Here is a 16,803-nt window from a genome sequence, read left to right as displayed (position 1 = left end):
AGTTTTATAAGAAAATTACCATGAACTTGGAAATATTCCTTAACGGTAGGCTAGAGAAATGACTTTAGGAAAAAAACTGCTAAATGTTCAAGGATGATGTTTCAGTCCTAAGTATTAATTATAAAACACTTTTCTAGAAGTGCTTGGCTGACATTTATTAGAGCATGAAAGAACAGTAATTTCCAGGAGAATAAAGACTCAGGAGAAACAAGTAGTTTCTCCATGAGTCAAAGCTACAGGCTGTTCCTATTTTAAAATATTGCAGCTTTCTTATCTGCAACATATTGTTTATCTGCAGCAGACATTTTTGAAGATAAAATAAACTGGTAAGTTAAAAATATGTACTTGAGCCCTAAAGAAACTACTAAAATAACCAAAACAAAGTCAATAGCTAATAAGCCAATAAAAGAAAGAAAACAGATCCATAAAAAATAATCACATCAGAAGAAGGCAGAACAAAATAGATGAGACAAATAGTAAGATAACAGATCTAAATGTAACCATATCAATAATCATATTAAATATTAATGGCATAAACAACCTCTTTTAAAGACAGAGACCATCAGAGGGTCTTGCTTTTATACTCAAACTATATGCTATCTATACAAAGCAGAACAAAACAAAAACACTTTATGAAGATATAAATTAGTTAAAAGGATGGAAAAATAAATTTATTGATATAACAATAATTTTTAAAAGCTAGCCATTAGACAAAGTAGATTTCAGAACAAAGATTACTAGAGATAAAGGTCATTTCATAACAACAAAGGGGTCAATTTATCAAGAGGGCACAACAATCCTAGATGCTTGTATACTTCACAATAGAGTCAAAATTAATGACATAAAAATTAAGAGAACTGTAAGAAATAGACAAATCTACAAGGATAGTTAGATGTCACCTCCTTTTTTTTTTTTGGAGAATCTCAGTCTGTTGCTTAGGCTACAGTGCAGTGGTACGATCACAGCTGGAGTATCCTCCAACTCCTGGGCCCAAGCAATCCTCCCACCTCAGCCCCAAGTAGCTGGGACTATAGGTGTGTACCACCATACCCAACTAATTTTTTGCTTTTTGTAGAGATGGGGTCTCCCTGCCTTGTCCAAGCTGGTCTTGAACTCCTGGGCTCAAGCAATCCTTCCGCTTCAGTCTCTCAAAGTGTTAGGATTACAGGCACACATCACCGTGCCTGGCCAGATGCTTTCTCTTATAACTGATAGAACAAGTAGACAAAATCAGTAAGGATATAAAAGGGCTGAACACTATCAATCAATTTGACCTAATTAGATATGTATAGAACATTCCACCCAATAGCAGACTATGCATTCTCTTCAAGTGTACATAACATTTATCAAGACAGACCACATTCTGGGCTGTAAGACAAACCTCAATAAATTTAAAGGGATTCAGTTTATATAAATCAAAAAGGTCAGGCCACAGTGGTATTAAACTATAAATCAATAACAGAAAGATATCTGGAAAATCCCCAAATATTTGGAGAGTAAATAATAGCTTCTAAATATCTCATCGGTCAAAGAGTAAATTAGAAAGTATTTGAATTGAATGAAAATGAAAACACACCATATCAGAATTTGTGGAATGCCACTAAAGCAGTACTTAGAGGGAAATTCATAGCAGCAAGCACCTACATTAGAAAAGAAAGAAAGAGCTGGGCACGGTGGCTCACGCCTGTAATTCCAACACTTTTGGAGGCTAAGGCAGGAGGACTGCCTGAGCCCAGAAGTTCTAAGACCAGCCTGGGCAACACAGAGAGACCCCCGTCTCTGCAAATAATTTAAAACAATTAGCTGGGTATATTGGTGTACACCTGTGGTCCCAGCTACTTGAGAGGCTGGGGCAGGCAGGTCAATCCCGGGAAGTCAAGGATTCAGTGAGCCATGATTGTGCCACTGCACTCTAGTGTGGGCAACAGAGTGAAACCTTATCTACCAAAAAAAAAAAAAGAGAAAAGAAAAGAAAGGTTTTGAATCAATGACATCAGCTTCTACCTTAAAAAACTAGAAAAAGAACAAATGAGAACTACTGGAGCAGTGAAGAATACACGTGACCATGGACATCAGCTGGATAACGACTGCCGTCGTGCCCTGCTCACCTTTGAGGTCCTGCTGGTTCACAGATTAGATGGCCGCAATACATTCTCCTGTATCTCCATATTTGTGCCCCTTTGGCTTTTGTTACTAACTTTAATGGTCACAACATTTAGGCGAAAAGGGGGCAATCATTAGTGGTTTGGTATTCACAGAGACTTCTGTCAATTTCTGCTTGAAATTTTCCCACTTTTAAGAGAATATGGAAACATTTCATACAATCTCCATCAGGAAGATAGTGAAGGTGCTGAAGAAACATCGGTTTCAGAAGCTCCAAAAATTGCTCCAGTGTTTGGGAGAAAGATTAGGTAGTTTTAATCCAGAGCCCCAGGAAATACGTTCCCCCACCTCCCAAGTTAAATATTGATATGCCAGATTAAACTCCTAGAGAGGGCCCATACACAGGCTCCATCTTGCCTTTGCCTTTTGTTCATTCATACCAAACCTGGAAATGGAAACAGGCTCCAAACACCGTCATCTCATGCCCTGTTTGAGACTGATACCTCATCAGCATGCATCATAGATGGAGATTGTTTCAGTACGTGGGTGTGTGTGGTGTGTACCTGGGTAAGAGAACTTGCTTTCCACGTTCGTGCTTTAGATGTAGCTGGGGACAGTAAGTTGAATTGTTTTAGTAGGTCCTCAAAAGGAATAACTACACAGTGGTTTTCTTTAAAGTGCTACTGTACCTATCAAAAGTATTGTTTTAAAAGTATTTTTATACACTGCTAGTACAAAATTGTATTTCAGATTGTGCCTGTTAAGACATAATAGCAAATGTAAAGAGTTCTCTCTGTTTATAAACCTCATAGTTTATAAACAAACTGCATATTGTCTATTGCAGATGTCTTTAAAGATTGCATAAAACAGTATGTGCCTAGTGTGGAGCTTACCAAAGTACTAGGCATGAACATAGGGACTGCAAATCCCATGGGTGTTAATATTTAGGTGTTAGTAATCGAGGTCTGCGCTGTGTGAAGGTCTCTGGTAGTATCCATTAGTAGAGGGAGGAGCTACAGCCCTTGCAAACTTGTGACATGCTCCAGTGTAGTACCAGGCCATAAAGTGACACTGTTGTTTAGTACCCTGAATTTTTCCACACAGGTAGTAACCGTCCAGAAACAACCAAAATAAGCAACCAGTGGTTTGTCCACTTCTAAGAATCTTAGAATATTAGTTGGCTGTAATGTAAAGCATTACTCGTCATTGGAAAGCTGTAGAGAGTGGCCTTAACCAGAAGCGGCCAACAGAATCAGGTATTATTTTAAGGTCTAAACTTTTTCATCTGTCAGCAATAGGGAAACAACAGTCCAAATTATCTTTGTAGATAAGTACAGTGTTTATTACAGGGTAATAAGGGAATGTTACGAACAACTTGATATATTTTTAAAATTGGGCTTGCAGTTAAAAACCTTCTCACAAAGAAAATTCCAGGCCCAGATGACTTCCCTGGTAATACTACCATTTAAGGAAAAGAACTGAGGTGGAGAAAATACTTCCCAAGTCATTTTAAGAGGCAAGCATTACCCTGATACAAAAAGCGGACAGACTGTACAAGGAAATTCTGAGCCAAATTCTGAGCAAAATTTTTAGCAAATCAAATCCAACAATCTATGAGAGGGATAATACATCACTGTCAAATGGGGTTTGTCCCAGGAATACAAGGGTGGTTTAAAATTTGAATAATAGTGAAGTTCACCACCTTAACCAACTTCTGGAAAATTCTTATAATACTCTCAAAAGACAGAGAAAAAGCATTTGACAAAATCCAACATCCATTCCTGATAAAAACTCTCAGAAAATTAGGAATAGAGGGAACTCCTAAACATGATAAAGGGCAGGTAGGAAAAACCTATAGTTAATATACTTAATGAGGAAGGACTGAATCCTTTCCTCCTTACATGAGGACAAGACAAAGATGTCTGCTCTTACCACTTCTATTTAGCATTGTACCAGAAGTCCTAGACAGTATTATAAGGCAAGAAAAAGAAAGAAGGAATTCAAATCAGAAAGGAGATATAAAACTGTCATTACATGTAGACAGCAAGATTAACTATGTAGAAAATCCAACAGCACCTACAAAAGTTACCAGAACTAATAAGTGAGTTAAGCAAAGTTGCAGAATACAAGCCCAATATACAAAGCAATCAATTGTATTACAACGTATTAGCTGTAGGCAATCAGATATTGAAAATTTTCTTAAAATGCCATTTATAATAGTGTCAGAAAAAGAGAAAGAGTTAGGGATAAATCTCAGCCCCGATGCTGAAAAAAATATCGACTGTGAATTAAGAAACTAGAATCCAGTCTGACTTGTGTTGTAACCTTGAACAAGTCCCTTCTCTCCTCTGGGCCCTTTTCCTAATCTGTACGATCACAGTATTGAATTAGATCAGCGGCTGCTCATTTTCCTAAATCATGTACACTTATGAAAATTTTATAAAAGTCATGGAATCTATTCCAGGAAAAAGGTTTGTATAAAAATTGAGGTGAGTTCATGGATCCCATGGAGATCTATCTACAACCCCTCACCCCCATTAAGAGCATATGGACCACATAATCTCTTCGAAACCTTTGCCAGTTCTCACATCCTGAGGTTCTAATACTTTTAGAAATCTACTTGGTCCTACAACTGGTAGCTCAGAAAGAAAAAAAAAAAACAAATCTATGTAGAAAAAAATGCTTATGACACCCTAATTGCCATCAATCCCCCACATACAGTACTGACCAGTTTGATGGAGGTGGGGTTCTCCACAACTGAGTAGGCAGGCAGAGGCAACATGATGAACTGTGTGGCTGGTGCAGAGGAGCTACTCTCACTGGAATCCTATGGGCAACGAAGAGGACAGTTTCACTGAAACAGAGTAAACACCCAGGCCACTCGACACTGGAAGACTGGATTAAGTTTAATAACAGACAGTGTACTCATCCCAGTGTGCTTATCAAAAGGAATGAATTTGTGATGATCTCAAAAAGTTTAATTAAGAACAAAGAGAAAACTATTACCACAGGAAATGTGCTATCTTTGTTTTACAGACGAGAAAACTGAGATTCTAAGAGATTTAGGACTTCAAAGATCACATAAGCAGTTAGTGAGAGAATCCAATTCTAACCCTTTCAAGTGTTCTTAGCACCCTATTTACCTGCTTTAAACAGGCTAGTGGTGGCCAGGTGCAGTGGCTCACACCTGTAATCCCAGCATTTTGGGAGGCTGAGGCGGGTGGATCACCTGAGGTCAGGAGTTCAAGACCAGCCTGGCCAACGTGGTGAAGCCCCGTCTCTACCAAAAAAAAAAAATACAAAAATTAGCCGGGCGTGGTGGTACATGCTTGTAATCTCAGCTACTTGGAGGCCAAGGCAGGAGAATCGCTTGAACCCAGGAGGCGGAGGTTGCAGTGAGCTAAGATCTCACCACTGTATTCCAGCCTGGGCAACAAGAGCAAAACTCCATCTCAAAAAACAACAACAAAAACAGGTTAGTTGCACGCTTCATTATCATAAACAGCACTGAGGAAACAAATAAGGATTTAGACTTGGGACAGATTGCAGGGGTACTTGTTCTCTCTGCCCAGGCCACAAGGGCTACAGCAAGCTGGTCCTCTCAGCCTGAACAGAAAGATTCCCATTGCTGAGAATGCTATCCTCTCCAAGGTTATAGAGGGCAGGTTATATATTATACTACGGCAGGGTAGCAGTTTCTCTCCACTTCCACTTTTAGGAGATAAGGTTGTTGGGATCGCTAAAAGTGCTGCTTTCCCTTCAGCTGAGAATGACACTTAGGCCACTGTGGAAACTTGCTTCTTTCTCAGATATGAGTCCCATCAACCTGGCCTTGAAGATAACCTTTGTCTTCCTACCCCATCTGAACCCAGGAAGACTTTGGTACAGGTCTTGTGTGAAAATTCTTGTACACTGTTCAAGGTGCCATTGTTTGCTGAAATAGTCTTCAGGGAGCCAGTGTGGTGCCACAAGCCTATAATCCTGGCTACTTGGGAAGCTGAGGCAGAAGGACTGCTTAAGCCCAGGAATGCAAGACCAGCTTGGGCAACAGAGTGACATCCCATTTCAAGAAAAGGAAGCAGTCTTCAGAAAACAAAATCCTGATTGATACTAAATTGCCTAACAGATCCTAGCTTTGACTCATGGATAACTCAAATACAATTTGCAGCTTTCTTGCTAATGTAGTTTATGAACTATCTCACGTAAAGAAAATTCTGGCTAAGCTGGGCAAAGAGTTGGTAAGAGTGCCTGAGAAATTCCAAAGAACTCTGGAGTGAGCGCAGGGGCAAGAAACATTCAAGAGAACTGCAGTATCAGTAGAAGCGCCACATCAGCACTCTTGATTGCCACTGCTCTGGAATCACACTGCATGGTGCTAGCTGCCCTTTAAGTAACTCTAGACAAAGCCAAAGACACCAGTACCAAAGCCACTTACCCTCATGACTGTTACCACTGATACACTCTCTCCAACCTGGGGGTGGGGCACAGCCAGGCTTCCAGTGGGGAGGTCTGCTGAGCCATTCACCAAGGTCTCTTCAATTACCAGGCTTGTCTGGTAAGGTTGGTGGCTCTCTCCTACTTCCAGGGAAGCATCCTCTAGGAGCACATCCTGGTTGAGGATCTCTGAGGTGGCAATCTCCTGTACAGCACCTGACTGGGTAAGGGCTCCCACCTCCTCAGCCAGGGCCTCCACAGCCAGGCACTGCTCTGCCATGCCTGCATGGCTGGGCACTGTCTCCGGGGCAGTGTTGGACACAAGAGGAGGTCCTTTCGGGGACATCTGGTTCTGAGCCACACATAGCTCTAGGTGAGGGCAGCTCCGGTCCTCCTGCAGGCTGCTCTTGGGGATGATGATATAATCTGAGCGTGGGAGGATCTTGCGGAAACCTGGGATGTCCGGAACCACAGCAGTCAGTGCAGAGAGCTTAGAGTTCTGAGGATGAGGAAGCCAGGAAGGGGGAGACAAGCAAAGATAAATGGACTAAGACCATGTGGAGATATATACATACATACATATATATATGTATGTAAGGTCTTTTTTTTCCCCCCCTGCAAAAGGGACTGGAAAAACTCTACTCTCTTGACCTAATTCAGATAAGGTCAGCCCCTGTCAACAGCAGTGTCATCTTCATTTGAATCACACTTTAGCCAATGTAGCTTATTCACTCAATCACATGGGAAACAGCATGAACTGAACTCTGGAAATGGCACTGGTCTTGCCATATGAAACTGTGAGCTGGAACCTGAGGTCTGGCATAGCCTTGAGCAAATCCTTTCCCCTCCTGAGGCCTCAGCTGCCCCATCTGTAAAACAAGGGAGCTGAATCTGGCAATTTATGAGTTCCTTTTGAGCTCTGACACTTTAGGATTCCAAAGTAGCATAAGATTCAAACCTTAGAATGTATAACGCTCAATAAAAACCCAAAGAGCATAAAATACAAGTTAACAGGCTAAGATGAAACTCAAGGCAGCAAGTAAGCATTCTGACCTCACTGGTTTTCCCCAGACTTACAAAGAAGATGAACAGATCACAAAGCTAAGGGGCTTCATGAGAAGCCTTCATGAGAGAAAGTATATATAGAAGGGGTTATGTGATAAGGTCCTGAATACACTAAGGAAAAAAATGTGAATACTAACAATGACCCAATACCTTCAGGTTTAGAAAATGTTTTCAAACACATTATCTGATGTTATCTTAAAAACAACACTATTATGTTAGATAAGATTATTATTCCCATTTAACAAATGAGAAAATTTAGGATAAAACTCAGGGAGGTAAACTTTCCCTAAACACAAAATTAGTAAGCAGTAGAGCTGGGACTCCAGGCCAGGTCTTCTAAGTATCAAGGCCAGGTACTGAAAAGCACAGCCCTGAATGGCTAATTGGCACCAAGAAAAAGTAATTTATGTTTTATTTTTTCAATTTAAAGGCACCCAATAAGGAAAACAGAAAAGTTCAAAGTGAACAGATAAGTGAGACCTGAAATTAAACAGAACAAAAAAATAATTTCAGAAGTATCTTTTAAAAGGAACACTAAAGTCAACTACAAAAGGATTCTTCAATAAATCAAAAGCAAGAAGTCGATGAGACTACTTAAGGCATAAAGGAAGCACTCAGAAATGAAAAGTTAAAAGCAGCACTCAGACGAAACATAAAAGCAGATGGACTGAATCTTTTATGGAGCCTTTATTGGAGAGGTAATGGGGAAATGGCATTCTCAAGCCAACCTTTGAAGCAGCCATGTTAGGAGAACAAGACTAAATGGTGGCAAATACACATAGGATGGTCTGGACTTAACAAATCCAAGCACAAAGAAACCTGGAAGGCCTGAATGATATTCATTTTATAGACTAGAAGGCATAAAACTGGAACCTGCACTTGGCAAGAGACCTGAAGGGCGGCTGAGGAGGACAGCCTGCCACAGGGCTCTGACAGGCTCCTAAGGTATGAAGACACTGAGCGTCTTCCCATCACACCAGGCAGTCTGGGAGACGTCAAACACAGCACATAAAGCTTCACTCAGTCTTGGTACATTTCAGGTACTCAATAAATGCCACTTTTCCTTATTATATGGTTACTGAATGTTTAATCTACTAAAGGGTAATATTTATTATGTCAGTATTATCAAGAATTCAGCTAGGTGATTTACATTACCTATTTTAAACATTACAAGAGACTATTGCCATTTTACAGATGAGGAGACCAAGACTCAAAAGTTACAATGGTCACTCAGCTATTATCAGAACTAACCTATTCATGTTCTTGGTGGCAGCAGTAGAGATAGTGGTAGATATAAATAAGCATGTAAATAAGGAAGAATCATTGCAGATGATTTAAATTTTTTTAAAGTCTTGATAATGATCTACATTAGTGTATAGTTTTAAAAACCAAATCACTCCAGGATTACACAGGATTTTCTTTATCATGCACAGAAAGATTGTGCATGATAAAGAAAGATTGTGTTGATTTTGCATGTGTGTGTATGAAACAGAGTCTCACTCTGTTGCCCAGGCTAGAGTGCAATGGCACAATCACCGCTCACTGCAACCTCGACTTCCTGGGCTCAAGTGATCCTCCCACATCAGCTTCTTGAGTGGCTGGGACTACAGGTGCGTGCCACCATGCCTGGCTAATCTTTCCCCGCCCCCCCTCCTTTTTTTCGTAGAGGTAGAGTTTCGCCATCTTGCCCAGGCTAGTCTTAAACTTCTGGGCTCAAGTGATCCTCCCACCTCAGCCTATTAAAGTGCTGGGTTTACAGGTATGAGCTACCACACCCAGCCTAGATTGCTGATTTTATTATAGTAAGGAAATCGAAGGGAGTAGATAAACTTTTCTTAGACTTCATCATCCACTACAGGGATTATTTCCCAGATTCACTGTTAATAAACAAATCACCTAGAGGAGGGAGCATAGAGTAGCATCTCCAAGCCTATAGGTAAGACAAAGCTCTCCCAGAAAGAAGAATGCCAGGCCAATAAGCACAAAATAATTTAAACGGCAGTAGCAGATGGGCTCTAACAAGGGAAAATAAAACCTGTTCTGCTATAACATAGTTGTTGCTGTTGCTCTACACCACCAAAACAGAAGTTACAGACAATTGCTTCTATTGAAATAAGGAGTTAAGGTTAAAAGGTTCCAGTCTTCAACAGCAAGGTTATTCTTCCTGCAGGAATTTCAGTTTAAAAAAACAGCAGTGTATGCCATGACAGGGATACTCTCAAAAAACAAAAACCCAGCAGTTTAAATAGCTGTCAGTGTGTTTTGTTATTGTGAACTAGAAATAAGAAAATGCTGACAGACATAAATCTAAATGCTTCCTTGTTAGTCCTTTAACCCAAGCACCCAAGGCCTCGGTCTTCTCCACCATCTTTGGCTTTACTGGCATTTTTGCTTTTAGCATAATTTCCAACCACCAGTGCTAACAAAATAATATGGTACTGTATTACACAAGCAGCTCTATCTACCTCTAAACATGCAAGCCTTATTCCTGATTATAACTGATAGCAATTAGTACAACACACTACATTCAATCTGTAATATGAAAACTCAAGGCGTAGGAAAAAAGCCCTATATAAACTACTATATTAAGGTTACTACATTAAAGCTATTATATTATAGTAACTACAAAGGGCTCCAAGTTACACTACAATTTAGAAAAGGAACCTAAGGCTCACTGTAGAAAACACAAAAAATGTCAGCTCCACGTATTGCTGCAACCGAAGAGGACAAGAGAGTGCAGGGCATCATCAAAATGGAAACAAGCAAGCTCAGAGTCAAGAAGGACAAAATGATGAAAGTTTCCCCAAAAAAAGAAAAGGAAACAGAACAAGGGGCTTCGTTTCCCTAAGGCCTTCATCACTGAACCAGTGGAAAAAATAGCTGAAAAAAAAAAATTACTTACAGGATCCAAACCTTCCTTCTCTAGTTTGGCTTTCTCCAAGTAGTAACTCCTCTCGGCCACGCTGAGAAGCCTCCAACTCTCACTAATCTTCTTATTGATCTCAGACTGGGGGAGGTGGGGGAGCTCCTGCTGCACTTTCAGGTAGATGTCGTAATAGTACAGGAGGTAAGCAGACCTGAGGAAGCAATGATTTCTTCAGGCTTTCCATCATTCAACCAGTAAGTACTACTATGCTAAGGTATGGGCAGTCAAGAGGTTGATAAAACCCAGCTTCTCATTTCTAAGCATTTATCTAAATAGGGACTGAAAGTGAAGCAAAGCAACATTTAAATAACATCCTCAGATGGTGTTATAATAAGTTATAATCTTATTCCTGATTATAACTGATAGCTGTCAGTACAACACAAATTATATTACATTCAGTTTGTAATACAAAAACTCATGGTATAGGAGAAATGCCTATATAAGCTACCATATTAAAGTTACTACATTAGAGCCAGTATATTACAGTAAGGAGTAACTATCCAGGAAGATAAGGGGCTCCAAGGAAGTAGGGGAAAATGAATGGTAAAGATAGCAAGTGGCTGTTTTCTCTTCAGAAACCTGGAGGCAAAGGCTCATTTGACTGGCTTTCCTAAAGATTATCTTTTGTGCAGGAATGATTTTAAACCCAACAGAAGCAAAGAAAGATACAGGTGTCCTGTCCTGTCATTCTACTCTCAGGGAAAGCTTCCTCAAGGGGCTGGTTATCACTCACACTCTGTACTCCTCTACGCAGCCTTTGGTCACCATCCTGGTCAATAGCACCTCCCCATGGATGAGAGAGGGAAGCAAGCAGAGCAATCAAAATGACCAATGCTGGTAGTTTCAGCAAGTTTGAGGTATTCACAGTCAACAGTGAAATTAGAGCTACAATTTGGATATTCTGTACAGATGTAATTGGTATTATTTCTTTTTGTGTGGTTTTTTTCTTTTTTCTTTTTTGAGATGGAATTTTGTTCTTGTTGCCCAGGCTGTAGTGCAATGGCACAATCTTGGCTCACCGCAACCTCTGCCTCCCAGGTTCAACTGATTCTCCTGCCTCAGCCTCCCAAGTAGCTGGGATTACAGGCGTGCACCACTATGCCTGGCTAATTTTATATTTTTAGTAGAGACGGGGTTTCTCCATGTTGGTCAGGCTGGTCTTGAACTCCTGACCTCAGGTGATCCACCCATCTTGGCCTCCCAAAATGCTGGGATTACAGGCATGATCCGTCACACCCAGCCTTATTTCTAATTTTGTAATTTTATTAATGCATTGTTTTAAATGTTTAAGTAACAACAACGGCATAATAATAAATAATGTAGCTCTTTTGTACCTAGCTTCTACCATCAGTATGGTACAATTTCTTGTGACAACTTGAAAACAAAAGCAAAGTTTAGTCAGTAATAGCAATGCTGGCAGAAATCCCTTCACTTCCCACTCCCCATTCCTCGACCTGGGACTTCAATAATAACATTCTTTTTCAAAGAGTCTTAAAAGTTTTCCTCAATGCAGCTCTCTAAGCAATTTCTGTTTATAAATGCTAGCAGCAACCAAATTGTGTTGGCTAACCTGGGTTTCTTGGCCTTCTCTCCATGTATTTTATACTTTTTCTTCTTCTTGGGTGGCCCAGGAGAGGTGTAACAATAGGCTTCCTCAATTTCCTCCATCACGACAGTTACCTCAGTACCATCATATGATGCGTCCATGGCTAAAGGAAAGGAAAGTCAAAATAAAGTATCCAGAATTTACCCTAAGAGGGGCAGCAGTTTCCTGATCAAATAACCCCTTACCTCTGCCAGTGCCTTAAGGCTTAGACATTTCCCAAACCCAATATATCCTAAGAGGCACCTGGGTTGGTTGGTTAACATACAGATTCCAGAGCTCCACTTCAGCCCTTCTGAATCAGAATCTCCCGAGGGTATGGAAATCCACATGCTTAACAAATGCCTCAGGTAATTCCTTAGACCGGGCAAATTTGTGACCACTGACTTAGAAAGACTTTACTTATATTCACGGGATACAGTACCCACCCACCCCTTTTACGCAAAGATTTATTAGCCCCAAATTATGACAATTCTATATGGAAATAGATGAAAAGAATGCTTGACCAGAAATCAGAAGTTCTGGCCCATTCCTCCTATGTTTCATCAACTTAAGCAAACGCCTTCATTGATTCACTCAAACATGTAGTAAGGGTCTGTATATAAGAGATTTCTTTACACTCTGCCAGCTTGTGCAATTTTGGGCAGGTCTTTTAGCTGCTTTTTGTTCAGCTTTCTCCCTCTCATGTATAAAAAAAGAGATGTCTCACCTACCTTCTCACAGATTTATAGTGATAGGACTCAAAGGATACAACAGACACAACTCTATTTAAAAATAATTGGCTGGGTGCAGTGGCTCACGTCTATAATCCCAGTACTTTGGGAGACTGAGCTGGGAGGATTGCTTGAGGTCAGGAGTTTTGAGGCCAGCCTGGTCAATATAGTGAGACCCCATCTCTATTTAAAAAATAAAAATCTTTTTTAATTTAAAAAAAAAAGAAAATAGTCAAGTGCTATACAAATGAAAAGGGTTTTGTTTTTTTGGTTTTTTTTTTTGGAGACAGGATCTCACTCTGTCGCTGGAGTACAGTGGCACACTCTGGGCTCACTACAGCCTCAACCTCCTGGGCTCAAGCAATCCTTCTACCTCAGCCTCCTGAGTAGCTGGGACTATAGGTGATGTCACCATGCCCGGCTAATTTTTTGTATTTTTTGGAGAGATGGGGTTTTGCCATATTGGCCAGGCTGGTCTCAAAATCCTGGACTCAGGCGATCTGCCCACTTGGCCTCTCAAACTGTTGGTATTCCAGGCATGAGTGGGATTACACTGCGCCCAGCTGGGTTCATTCCTAAAGTCAGGTAATTGGCAGGAAAAAAAAAAATGAAAGAGTTCATTAAGTTTTTTTTTTTAATTTTATATAATTTAAAAAATAATAATAGAGATGAGCTCTCACTATGTTGTCCAGGCTGGTCTTGAACTCCTGGGCTCAAGCGATCCTCTTACCTCAGCCTCCCAAAATGCTGTAATTACAAGCGTAAGCCACCATATCTGGCCTCTGTTAAAGACTATTATTTGTGTCTGAGATGCTTAACAACCTTCCCAAGGCCACCAAGCCCAAACAGGGACTTGAGAGATAGATTTTTCAATTAAAAAATCCAACTCCCTGGCCCTTCTTTCGTTATGCTACACTGCTACCCATCTCTACTGGCAACTCTCCAAACCAGCACTGTTCAATAAACTCTGATGATGGAAATGTTCTACATCTGTGCTGTCAAACATAGTAGCCACCAGCCACATATGGCTATTGAGCACTTGAAATATGGCCAGTGCGGGCTGGGCGCGGTGGCTCACGCCTGTAATTCCAGCACTTTGGGAGGCTGAGGCAAGCGATCACGAGGTCAGGAGATCGAGACCATCCTGGCTAACACGGTGAAACCCCATCTCTACTAAAAATGCAAAAAAATTAGCCGGGCGTGCTGGCGAGTGCCTGTCGTCCCAGCTACTCTGAAGGCTGAGGCAGGAGAATGGTGTGAATTGGAAGGCAGAGCTTGCAGTGAGCCGAGATTGTGCCACTGGACTCCAGCCTGGGCGACAGAGCAAGACTCCGTCTCAAAAGAAAAAAAAAAAAGAAACATGGCTAGTGTGACTGAAGAACTGATTTAGTTTTAATTTTAAATGTATTTATTTTTAAGACAGGGTCTCACTCTGTCCCCTGGGCTGGAGTGCAACGATGCGATCTTGTCTCACTGCAGCCTCCACCTCCCAGGCTCAAGAGATCTTCCCACCTTGGCCTCCCAAGTAGCTGGGACTACACATGTGCACCACCACGTCTGGCAAATTTTCAAATGTTTGTAGAGATGAGATCTCACTATATTATCCAAGCTGCTCTCAAACTCCTAGGCTCAAGCAATCCTCCTGCCTTGGCCTCCCAAAGTGCTGGGATTACAGGCATGAGACACCATCACACCTGGCCAATTGTAATTAATTTAAATAGCAACATAGGCTAGGAGCTAGAGACAGCACAGATCTAAACAGTCATCTCACCAACCAATATCAGCTCTCTGGTGCTGGGCTAACAAACAGAGAATCTACTAACAGCTTTTATGTCTAGGAAAAGAGGCATAAAAAAACTTAATAACTACTTCAAGAAGAGTTAGCTTTTTTTGTAGCCAAGTTCTAAATTGGAGTTTTACCACAAGTCTCAATCCTTGGAGTGAGAAAGGCTCACAGAAATCACTTGAATTTTGCAAGAGGGAAATAACATAGTTGCCCCTGAAAATCTGTCAGGAGGAAATTTAGAATTATGTGAAGAGGCAGCTGTGGTGGTAAATATGGGACTGATAGGCGCAGTACAAAGCCCACTCACCTCTCAATTAGACCTCAGTCCACAAATAAGGCATAATGAGCACTGCATGTGGAGTCAAGAGACCTAAACTCTAACCTTATGATCCCAGAGAAGTCTATTCCACAACCTAAATTTCAACTGTTTCTACTGTGAGAAGAGGATGAACCTAGTGGCTCCTAATCTTTTGGAGGCAAGAATTCTTTTCACAATGTTGCAAAAGCAAAACAAACAAACAAACAAACAAACAAACAAAAACTATCCTAGAAAATGCAGACACACTGTATTTCACCTATAGTTTTAAGGATATACCCCAGGTTAAGCACACATTTTTCTTAAGGTTCTTCCTAGTTCTCTGTCATCTCTAAACGATTCCTCTTCCCATTAAAAACAAAAACTAAACTAACAAAGAAAAACAAAAAAAAAAACCCCTAATTCTAACTGCTATAGTGCAACCCAGGAAGAGAACACAGTCTACAACTTGGCTGGGTAAACAATAGGCCAGTAAATGATAAGGGAAGCAGGAGTTCAAATCAAGGCTACGTGGGGACTGCTCTTTTTTGCCCTTAACTGACTTCTGGGCGGTTGAAACCCTTGTGGAGCAGGGCAGTAACTGCAGGAGAGCATCTGTAATGAACGGCATATAGGGTACTAAGCACTCTGAGCAAAACAGGTTAGGAAACAGTCATTACAACCACCTTGGGCTGAGGGCAGGAAGAGAACATCCTAGGGTTTTGTTTTATTACCCTCTTCTAAGCCTGGGTCCAAGTTTGTTATCAGACTGGAGGCCGCAGTATAGCAATGCAAAAAAAGGCAGGACAATACAAAGGTTAAAAACGAAAGGCTCTGGAGGACAGAAAATCCGGGTTCTAGTGCAGGCTACACAGTCGCACCAGCACGCGGCCCTATGACCTTAAGCAGTCTACTTACCCTAAGTCTCCGTTATTTCATCTGTAAAATACAGTTCAGGTCAATACTTGAAATATGCGAGACACTTTCTCTGTCCCATCACATCCTCCTTGGAATCTCACGAGACGGCCTTTGAGGGCTCAGCCATGGCCACAGTTTGACTCTGGGCTAGCTTCTTTCCCTCATTCTGGGTCATGAATGAAGCAAGAGCCAAACGAGACAAAGTATTGGTCAAGCTAAGACGTCTGGGACATCCGAATGTCCCATACGGATTGCGGAAGGAGGACACTAAGGCTCAGTGGCCCTACTTTGTGGAAGAGTCAGTCGAGGCTCAGAGAGCCGCAGCAGCCAACTCGAGGTCGCCCAGCGGCTCGGCGCGACCCTCGAAGGCGCGACTTACCCGGAGGAGCGTGCAAGCCGCGCCGCTCACATTCCCGGAGGCGCTCGGCCCGGGGGCTCGACGAGGGGGATGGCTGGCGCACTCGCGCTCCCCGCTGTCGGCGAGAGGCGGCTCCAGTCGTGACAGCAGCAACAAGGAAGTGGAGGCGAGGGCTCGCGCGCGCATCCCGGGGGCTGGAGGAGCCCCGGCCCCGCGGCCCCGCCCGGCGACACACGGCGCGGAGTCGCGACAGCCCCCCTCGCTTCCCCTCCTCGGAGTCGCGATATGGAGTCGTGAAGGGCAAGTGTAGGAGCACAGGTTCGCTCCGCAGGCTCCTCACTGATGCCTGCCGAGGGCCCCGGGGATCAAGCCCCGGGGAGCTCGAGGAAGACAGCAGGTACACAGTCGTCACCGAGGCACCGGTTTGGCCGCTGAGCAGCAGCACACCGCGGATCGCCAGGGAGACCCGTCCCGGCTGCCCTCGCGACGCACCGGAAGCGGTCGGCGGCGCGTGACTGCGTGCGACCCGTCGCGCAAGCGCAACAGCCCAGCCGTAGCTTGGGGGCGGACCCATACGAAATACTCAAAGGCTTGGAGGGGGT

The 16,803-nt window shown here is 42.2% G+C and overlaps 1 protein-coding gene across 14 annotated transcripts in view; it reads right to left on the bottom strand.

Annotated features, from left to right (window-relative positions):
- HMGXB3 (HMG-box containing 3) overlaps positions 1-16,694 on the bottom strand; it is a 52,681-nt gene extending 35,987 nt beyond the window's left edge. For 6 of the 14 annotated variants that reach the window (XM_045394390.3, XM_005558233.4, XM_073994574.1 and 3 more), the window contains exons 1-5: positions 16,223-16,694; positions 12,099-12,237; positions 10,505-10,679; positions 6,539-7,036; positions 4,832-4,930 (exon numbers count right to left, since the gene is read on the bottom strand). In XM_045394390.3, coding sequence (XP_045250325.2) covers positions 4,832-4,930; positions 6,539-7,036; positions 10,505-10,679; positions 12,099-12,235 — 909 coding nt within the window. In that variant the 5' untranslated portion in view covers positions 12,236-12,237; positions 16,223-16,694. Of the gene's footprint in view, positions 1-4,831; positions 4,931-6,538; positions 7,037-10,504; positions 10,680-12,098; positions 12,238-15,843 lie in introns of all 14 variants that reach the window. The other 8 variants (XM_015452125.4, XM_073994578.1, XM_073994577.1 and 5 more) reach the window with 4 other exon arrangements.
- Positions 16,695-16,803: the final 109 nt, after the last annotated feature.

The sequence above is a fragment of the Macaca fascicularis genome, chromosome 6 (assembly GCF_037993035.2).
Source record: "Macaca fascicularis isolate 582-1 chromosome 6, T2T-MFA8v1.1".
NCBI lineage: Eukaryota > Metazoa > Chordata > Mammalia > Primates > Cercopithecidae > Macaca > Macaca fascicularis.
This window is presented reverse-complemented; position numbering and strand designations above follow the sequence as displayed.